At 37.0% G+C, this 10269-nt stretch overlaps 1 protein-coding gene across 1 annotated transcript; it reads right to left on the bottom strand.

Moving 5' to 3' along the window:
• Nucleotides 1-6043: 6043 nt before the first annotated feature.
• On the bottom strand, nt 6044-9158 carry LOC128235149 (uncharacterized). The gene is made up of 5 exons (XM_052949889.1): nt 8873-9158; nt 8066-8235; nt 7558-7733; nt 7092-7285; nt 6044-6627 (listed from the first exon to the last, which is right to left on the bottom strand). The coding sequence occupies exons 1-5, from the start codon at nt 8976-8978 to the stop codon at nt 6428-6430; spliced, it is 846 nt and encodes a 281-aa protein (XP_052805849.1). The 5' UTR covers nt 8979-9158; the 3' UTR covers nt 6044-6427.
• Between the last annotated feature and the right edge of the window lie 1111 nt (nt 9159-10269).

Raw genomic sequence — 10269 nt, 5'->3', positions numbered from 1 at the left:
CCTTGTAGTTCAATCAAAAGCTAAAAAGATAATCCTTTTTTTATAGATTGTTCAAAGACGAAGCCATCAAGTACTGCTGCGGATATGGACTGGATTGCCGGGGTGGTGCTAGGGTCTTTTTTCCTGGTAGCTTGCGCGGCTGTGACATGTTGGGTTATTAAACGGTTTGTACACATTACGTAGAAACAGTATTTGAATTAAATAATGGGCCAGTATATGTTTAACCGTGTTCATGGTCAACACTTATATTAAAGTTCTAAGTGTCCTGATTACGGAAGTTTCAGTTTGATGTACATGTTGTTGGAGAGTGACACAATCAGTAGACTATTAAAGAGTGAACCTATCAATAGACTATTTGGAGAGTGACACTATCATTAGACTATTTAGAGAGTGACACTATCAGTAGACTATTTGCAGATTGACACAATCGGTAGACTATTAAAGAGTGACCCTATCAATAGACTATTTGGAGAGTGACACTATCATTAGACTATTTAGAGAGTGACACTATCAGTAGACTATTTGCAGATTGACACAATCGGTAGACTATTAAAGAGTGACCCTATCAATAGACTATTTGGAGAGTGACACTATCATTAGACTATTTAGAGAGTGACACTATCAGTAGACTATTTGCAGATTGACACAATCAGTAGACTATTAAAGAGTGACCCTATCAATAGACTATTTGGAGAGTGACACTATCATTAGACTATTTAGAGAGTGACACTATCAGTAGACTATTAAAGAGTGACACAATCAGTAGACTATTAAAGAGTGACCCTATCAATAGACTATTTGGAGAGTGACACTATCATTAGACTATTTAGAGAGTGACACTATCAGTAGACTATTTGCAGATTGACACAATCGGTAGACTATTTAGAGAGTGACAGTATCAATAGACTTTTTACAGATTTAGAGAGTGACACTATCATTAGACTATTTGGAGAGTGAGACAATCAGTAGAGTATTTAGAGAGTGACACTATCATTAGACTTTTTGGAGGGTGACACTTTTAGTAGACTATTTGGAAAGTGACACTGTCAGTTGACTATTTGAAGACTTACACTATCAGTACACTATTTAAAGAGTAACACTTTCAGTAGACTATTTGGAGAGTGACACTATCAGTAGACTAGCTCTAGAGCAACACTTTATGAAGACTATTTGGTGACTAACACAATAAATAGACTATTTGATGACTAACACTATCAGTAGACTATTTGGAGATTGACAATATCGATAGACTATTTGGAGAGTGACACTTTCAGTAGGCTATTTGGACAGTTACACTTTCAGTAGATTATTTGGAGAGTGACACTTTCAGTAGACTATTTGGACAGTTACACTTTCAGTAGACTATTTGGACAGTTACACTTTCAGTAGACTATTTGGACAGTTACACTTTCAGTAGACTATTTGGAGAGTGACACTTTCAGTAGACTATTTGGAGAGTGACACTTTCAGTAGACTATTTGGACAGTTACACTTTCAGTAGACTATTTGGAGAGTGACACTTTCAGTAGACTATTTGGACAGTTACACTTTCAGTAGACTATTTGGACAGTGACACTTTCAGTAGACTATTTGGAGAGTGACACTTTCAGTAGACTATTTGGACAGTGACACTTTCAGTAGACTATTTGGACAGTTACACTTTCAGTAGACTATTTGGACAGTTACACTTTCAGTAGACTATTTGGACAGTTACACTTTCAGTAGACATTTGGAGAGTGACACTTTCAGTAGACTATTTGGAGAGTGACACTTTCAGTAGACTATTTGGACAGTTACACTTTCAGTAGACTATTTGGAGAGTGACACTTTCAGTAGACTATTTGGACAGTTACACTTTCAGTAGACTATTTGGACAGTTACACTTTCAGTAGACTATTTGGAGAGTGACACTTTCAGTAGACTATTTGGACAGTGACACTTTCAGTAGACTATTTGGACAGTTACACTTTCAGTAGACTATTTGGACAGTTACACTTTCAGTAGACTATTTGGACAGTTACACTTTCAGTAGACATTTGGAGAGTGACACTTTCAGTAGACTATTTGGAGAGTGACACTTTCAGTAGACTATTTGGACAGTTACACTTTCAGTAGACTATTTGGACAGTTACACTTTCAGTAGACTATTTGGACAGTTACACTTTCAGTAGACTATTTGGACAGTTACACTTTCAGTAGATTATTTGGAAAGTGACACTGTCAGTTGACTATTTGAAGACTTACACTATCAGTACACTATTTAAAGAGTAACACTTTCAGTAGACTATTTGGAGAGTGACACTATCAGTAGACTAGCTCTAGAGCAACACTTTATGAAGACTATTTGGACAGTTACACTTTCAGTAGACTATTTGGACAGTTACACTTTCAGTAGACTATTTGGACAGTTACACTTTCAGTAGATTATTTGGACAGTGACACTTTCAGTAGACTATTTGGACAGTTACACTTTCAGTAGACTATTTAGACAGCTACACTTTCAGTAGACTATTTGGACAGTTACACTTTCAGTAGACTATTTGGACAGTTACACTTTCAGTAGACTATTTGGAGAGTGACACTTTCAGTAGACTATTTGGAGAGTGACACTTTCAGTAGACTATTTGGAGAGTGACACTTTCAGTAGACTATTTGGAGAGTGACACTTTCAGTAGACTATTTGGACAGTGACACTTTCAGTAGACTATTTGGACAGTTACACTTTCAGTAGACTATTTGGACAGTTACACTTTCAGTAGACTATTTGGAGAGTGACACTTTCAGTAGACTATTTGGAGAGTGACACTTCCAGTAGACTATTTGGAGAGTGACACTTTCAGTAGACTATTTGGACAGTTACACTTTCAGTAGACTATTTGGAGAGTGACACTTTCAGTAGACTATTTGGAGAGTGACACTTTCAGTAGACTATTTGGACAGTTACACTTTCAGTAGATTATTTGGAGAGTGACACTTTCAGTAGACTATTTGGAGATTGACAATATCGATAGACTATTTGGAGAGTGACACTTTCAGTAGACTATTTGGACAATTACACTTTCAGTAGACTATTTGGAGATTGACAATATCGATAGACTATTTGGAGAGTGACACTTTCGGTAGACTATTTGGAGAGTGACACTTTCAGTAGACTATTTGGAGAGTAACACTATCAGTAGACTATTTGGAGATTGACAATATCGATAGACTATTTGGAGAGTGACACTTTCAGTAGACTATTTGGACAGTGACACTTTCAGTAGACTATTTGGACAGTGACACTTTCAGTAGACTATTTGGACAGTTACACTTTCAGTAGACTATTTGGACAGTGACACTTTCAGTAGACTATTTGGACAGTTACACTTTCAGTAGACTATTTGGACAGTTACACTTTCAGTAGACTATTTGGAGAGTGACACTATCAGTAGACTATTTGGAGAGTGACACTTTCAGTAGACTATTTGGAGAGTGACACTATCAGTAGACTATTTGGACAGTTACACTTTCAGTAGATTATTTGGACAGTTACACTTTCAGTAGACTATTTGGACAGTTACACTTTCAGTAGACTATTTGGACAGTTACACTTTCAGTAGACTATTTGGACAGTTACACTTTCAGTAGACTATTTGGACAGTTACACTTTCAGTAGACTATTTGGAGAGTGACACTATCAGTAGACTATTTGGAGAGTGACACTTTCAGTAGATTATTTGGAGAGTGACACTTTCAGTAGACTATTTGGACAGTTACACTTTCAGTAGATTATTTGGACAGTTACACTTTCAGTAGACTATTTGGACAGTTACACTTTCAGTAGACTATTTGGACAGTTACACTTTCAGTAGACTATTTGGACAGTTACACTTTCAGTAGACTATTTGGAGAGTGACACTATCAGTAGACTATTTGGAGAGTGACACTTTCAGTAGACTATTTGGAGAGTGACACTTTCAGTAGACTATTTGGACAGTGACACTTTCAGTAGACTATTTGGACAGTTACACTTTCAGTAGACTATTTGGAGAGTGCCACTTTCAGTAGACTATTTGGAGAGTGACACTTTCAGTAGACTATTTGGACAGTTACACTTTCAGTAGACTATTTGGACAGTTACACTTTCAGTAGACTATTTGGACAGTGACACTTTCAGTAGACTATTTGGACAGTTACACTTTCAGTAGACTATTTGGACAGTTACACTTTCAGTAGACTATTTGGAGAGTGACACTATCAGTAGACTTTTCGGGGAGTAAAACTATCAGTAGAATATTTGGAGATGAACAATTTCAGTAGACTATTTAATTTGGAGACGAACAATATAAATAGATTTTTGAATTAACAATTTATAAAAACCACGTATGATTAAATATACTTAAACTGTTCATGAACAGTTATGATCGATCTGATACATATGAAAATGACATATGATGACGTGTTTTTTATTCCTTTCAGTAAGAGAGGCATGATGCATATAAAATATCTTGGTACTGAAAGCAGAGGCTACTACTCTGTTGATAAACCTTCAAGTCCAGTCACGTCAAGTCAAGTCGACTTGACTGTTGGTGTAACGAAATAATTACCACACCTTCCACTATGACACACACGCTAATGGTGTTGGTTCTAAACCTTAGGCGTTGTTGTGCGTGTGTGTGTGTGTGTGTTTTAGATAAAGCTGTGTTCGTGTCTTTTCCACGCTATAAGTCGGAGCCTATTTGTCTTGGTCAGTGTTAACAAGAGGGCCTTATAGAACAGTACAGCCGCACGTTTCACCCTTACAAGAAGCTGTCCAAAAATAAAAGCAAACGGAGTAACAATAACGATTAGAGATGGGTCACGCCTTACCATCTACTACAACACACACGCATGTAGGTGATATTCAAATTGTGGAAGTTTGTATTTATCCATCTGACCTTGACCTAATGTTAGTCATGTATTTAGGTTGAGTCGTCACACAGATAATGTTTCATCAACATTCGTTCGAACATTGTACAAATGCTATTCCACACAGTTCATTTAAATTTCATTTATTAAGTGATAAGACATGTGCTTGTAGGCAGAGTGGATCGGTTGCACCCTTATTGATCAATGTCGAAGTCGAAATGAGAACAAATTCGTCTTCTTTTTATAGCTCTCCTGCTTTTCAATGTTTTTGTTTTAGTGTGTGTGTTTTTGTTGGTTCTGTGTGTGTGTGTTTGTTGTTGTTATCTATTTATTTTTTTTATTAGTTTTGTTGGGGGGGGGGGGGTCGAGGTATTTTCCTGGCCTTGGTACCGTCGTCGTCGGATTCGTCGTTGCAGAAGTTCAAACACATAATTAAAACCTTAGTCAGAACTAGAAAATAACGGTCAATGTAAAACGTGGTACAAATTTTGCCAGAAATATCGCATTAGTATATCAAAGCCCCCAAATGTGACCCCCGTATTCACTAGCATCCTGAGTCAGAGTTTCAGGCTAAAAAATATATCTTTAATATTAAAATTGTTTCACTGAATAATATAAAAATCGTTTCACTGAATAAACGTAAGTTAGAGTTGCACATGTTTTTGCAACATATATGACCAGTTTTAATGGTATTTCTTTTGTAATACTAATTACATACTACAAAGCAAATTTGCAGTTTGAGTCTTGAGACTCAATACTTGAGTGAATATGAACCCTGGCTTAAGTTATTGTTGAGTTATGCCCTTTGTTCGTGTGCTCCGTAGCGTTGTTGTTCTAGGGCTGACTCAAAAGTAAGTTCATGGACATTTTTTTCCATTTAATAATTACAATTATCCACACTTACTATTTCCCGTCTCTGCAAAAATAATAGACCGCACGATTGTTTTACGAACCAAGGTAGAATCAATACAGTATTGAACGGTGAAAGAAATGCACCATACCTTTTGGAAACTTAGCGTGCTTATTCCAACGTTCCCTGTCGCGTATTATGTACACATTCGTTTAACACTATTTTAAATGTTTAAATGTACTCGTATTGTACTTGACTGTTGTGTGTTTCGCCGATATGTAAATATATAAACAGAAAATTCATGGGTTGTGTTATAAATATTTATTCTTTTTCAAAAACATAAGGTCAATAAAAATACACATTCACATACAAAACATGTTAATGACATGACGAGAGTTAAACGGTCAATTATTCAAAATGGCTGCATGATGCTTGTCTTACATACAGGCATCTTGGTTGTTTATATATTGTACTATTAAAAGAAACATACAAAGTATGCAAGGTCATACTTAAAAATATGTAATATAAGAATGGGCTGGAGGATGGCAAACAGCTTATGAAAAACATTACAAGCACTTGACAAGCTCATCCGTACAAATATTAACACTAAAACAATAGTTTTGTCTTTTTTTATAGCTTTTAGTTAGCTTAATTTGTGGAGTGTAACACTTCATAATACACACTTAGAGTTTATTTCTTTGTCTCAAAAGCAAACTGTGGCCGATAATGTGTGGGTTGACTCTGGGGCGGGTATTGCTGTGGCGGGTATTGTTGAGGTGGGTAAGCTGGCTGCGGGGCAGGGGCGGGCATCTGTGGCTGGGGGACGGGGCGAGGAGCGTATGGCTTGTGACTGATTGATACCTGCATCATGTCTGCGTGACCTACCCTCGCTGAAAAACAACAAAATTCAATAAGTTCTTTGAAAACGACCAGAAGGGGAGGACAGATAATTGGTCTATTTTGAAGTCAACAGCGTGATTTACGACATCTTCTTTTACATTTAAACGTGAATTATTTTATGATGGGCTAATATGTGTAAATCTAACAGTCCATTGGAAACAATTCTTTCAAATAATTTAAAAAAGGCATATCAAAACTGTATAAACTACACTTTCAGAGCAGTAAAGATTCAGAACAATTGGTATATTGATACATGTGCGTTTAATGCATTATTGACAACCATGGTGAGTTAATATACGTCTAATAATGTACCCAAAGAAAACAAAAACAATAAGGCTCGGACCATGTATATGTCTATTGTTTTTAGAGTAAATGTGACAATAGAATGCGCGTCAAATTAGATGAATTATTCCGTTTGCACACACAAAGACGTCAAACTTGACACAATACGTACTTGGGTCGCTCCATCGCGCCTTCCGGTTGCCCTTGGCGTACATAATAGTTGGATATTTCCTCACATTCTCGTAGCCGCACACACACCTGTCCTTGCCGGGACGTGGCTTGTCCACTACCTGGATCCACCCATCGTCGTTACGGCAGTCCCCGCGGTGGCTCGAGCTCACGGTCCAGTGGCGGGAGTCGTCATCACTATGGACGAAAAGTTGAAGACAGGCATAGTAGTAACAGAACTAATAAAAACAGAACGAAACCTGTATATTTCATTTATGGATTTTTATACGACCCATCTACCTTTATTCATATGACAGCCGTTAAAAACTACGGGATTAAATTAAATACTCATAACCTCTAAACACATTAAACAATAAGATCTATATTAATACTTATGAAACATGTAACAATTTACAGCTTTTAAAAAATAATTCCTCGCAAAATCTGATCCCATAATGTAAGACCCTTACCCATCAAAACTGAAGTCATCCCCAGGGAAGGGTCGGCCGCTCAGCCCGTCTGGTATGTCGTCGTATGTGCTGCGGCGAAGCGTCTGTTGACCGAAAAAGCCCGTCAGATTTTGTCCTGTTCCCTCGAACTCGAACTCTGCAACTTCCTGTCCGTCGTCGTACAGTTCCACTCGGACCTGAATATGTAATAGTCATTATCATCAATAAGCAAGAGCAGCAAAACAAAACGGCACCATTATCATCACCAGCATTATCAGTATCGTCGTTTTCGTCATCATCATCATCGTCGTCGTCGCCGTCGCCGTCGTCGTCAACAACAACAACAACAATAATAACAATGATGTGTTATTTATTCGTATAACTTGTGGTAAAAGGAGGTATACTCGGAAAGGCAAACGATATAGTTCGTCAGTATATTGTTTCTTCAAATTAGCAGTCAATTCATGTTTGACATTTGATCAACACAAACGAAGACCTTTTTTGTCTCATGAGAATAACAAACTCGTACCTTATGGATTTTCTCGTGATGCCACTGGTCCAGCTTCCATGAGCGGAACTGGCTGTCGTCCTTGTCGCCGTCTCGTGCACTGCGCTCCTGGCTCGTGTAGTCATCATGCGAGTCCCAGTCCTGTCCCTCGTATATCCGGTAGACAGGTTCCCAGTCGTCGTCATTATAACCTGGATGATGGTTATATCGCATTAAGTAAAAAAATCGCTTTACTGTTGGCGCGAATTTCTCTATTCTATATAACGCAAATGTGCGAACTGCTTAATAACGAATTAAATTAGAATAATTAATGACTTTATGGAAATTGTTTCAAGGCTTTCTAAACGCCCAGAAACACATTGTGATAGGACTAAACGCGAACCATATGCAATGATTCCTGCTGTTTCTTTTTTTAAAGAGAAAAAAAAAACTGTTTCTCTGTGCTCTACTATTTTTGTGTTTACACAAGTAGATGTTAATAATAGGTCATTAGTGGCTTGTTGTTTTTAGCCAGAGGTTCGAAAACTGTTTTTGGCAGATTTTTTTTTTTTTAAATGGGATAAAAGATTTCGTCTTTTTAGATAATAATTATGCATATTTTCGTTTGTATTGATATTACTAATAACATGATATACAACAAAACTTTGAAATTGTAATATTTGCTTATTTTATATAATAATGTATTAAAAATATTTTAAGTTGTAAATTTCGTTAATAGTTTATTCTATTAAAAAATCTAATTATTTCCAATGCCATTAAAACGGTAGAAAACAACATCCGTTTTGTTATACTTTAAACTAAATATGCATGTATGAAAAGCGATCTTACTGTCCATGTTCGGTTGTCCCGGTGGCCCGGAGTACAGGATTCCTGCCCGACATGTCTGTAATACGAGTAGAAGGACTAGCCCCGCCCCGTGCGTTCTACACCGCATGGTGCACGAGAAAAAAATATGTTTAGCGCGCTCTGCTCTCCTTTTTCCACTTCAAACTATCTTCGTTCAATGCGTTTTCAACCAAATGAAGTTCTCAGCTGACGAAGAAATTTTCAAAACTACTTTTTTATGAGAAATATTTAATTCCCTGAGATAGCTTATACGGTGCCCTTTAGTGTTGGCGAGTTCGTTGTGAATTTGGTGAGAAAACAACATCCTTATATATGAAACATGGCATGCACGGGTGTATCGTAAGCCTACATTTCTGAATTTTAAGAGGGGGTCATCATACCAATCTGTACAAAGAACGGTATTGGCTGTCCTTTTTCATGGTTTGAACGTTTGACATCCATTTTATTCGCTATAATACATTTTAGTGAATGATATTTTAGGTCATTTGTAGGAAGGGGAAGTCGAGGCGACATCTTAAATGGACAATGATATACCAATGGTATGAGAATAAAATCGGCAGATGTAGGGGTTATTTATTAAATGTCACGATTAAATGCTTTTGTTGGAATTAATGGGAAAAAAGTATCGCTAAAGTTTTACTACTGGGGCGTTTGTAAACTTAACTACCTACGGCCCTGCGAACAAAATATATCTGCAGCCTTTCGTCAGCTGCCAAAGTTCATCATGAAAACTAAATACATCACTCTACTAATGAGGAAGCGAGTGACTTGACGATGATTAATTGGTAGAGATCTCAAAAGCAGCAAAACAATGTATGACCACTAAATCATGCATTTATACTGAAGACAGAGGTAATTATGAACAATTAGTAAGTATGAGGCATACGAGGGTCGCGCCATTGACGCTGTCATTCCTTGTCATAATGCCGCTGACGTAATGCGATGTATTTCGGATTTCAACCCACGCGCGTACAGTACACAAATTAAGATATCATAGTTGCAGCGTCGTTCAGGTTGTGTGTCTCGTAAGAGTTATGAGAAGAAAAAATAGTTTTTGATTTATCAGTGCAATAAAATTGACATTTCAATTTGATATTTTCCCTGTTTTGAAATTTTAGCACGTTTTCACTTCCAATTTCAACGTCAACGCGCACAGGTCCGGGTCATACTCATAAAGCATCTTAAGTCATTTCCTAACTTAAGTCGATTTCTTAAACTGTTCATTGTCAAAATAAACGTAATGTAGAAGTGTTTTTAACATTAAAGTATGTTTTTATAAGGTAAATGAAAATTATTTATTTGGGAAATTCTTCATTTTCTTTTTCATATGACTAAAGAGATACTAAAATTAGAAAAGTGACTGAAGTTAGGAAATGACT

The sequence above is a fragment of the Mya arenaria genome, chromosome 5, assembly GCF_026914265.1.
Source record: "Mya arenaria isolate MELC-2E11 chromosome 5, ASM2691426v1".
Lineage (NCBI taxonomy): Eukaryota > Metazoa > Mollusca > Bivalvia > Myida > Myidae > Mya > Mya arenaria.
The sequence above is the reverse complement of the archived record's forward strand: the minus strand, read 5'-3'. Positions and strand labels throughout refer to the sequence as shown.

What these genes read in the sequence shown, in the direction of transcription:
- LOC128235149 (XM_052949889.1), bottom strand. Translation starts at nt 8,978, where the DNA reads ATGCGGTGTAGAACGCACGGGGCGGGGCTAGTCCTTCTACTCGTATTA. An exon ending in ATCACGAGAAAATCCATAAG is followed by an intron (nt 7,734 to 8,065) that starts GTACGAGTTTGT and finishes TTACATATTCAG; the next exon opens with GTCCGAGTGGAACTGTACGA. An exon ending in GGCGCGATGGAGCGACCCAA is followed by an intron (nt 6,628 to 7,091) that starts GTACGTATTGTG and finishes GTTGTTTTTCAG; the next exon opens with CGAGGGTAGGTCACGCAGAC.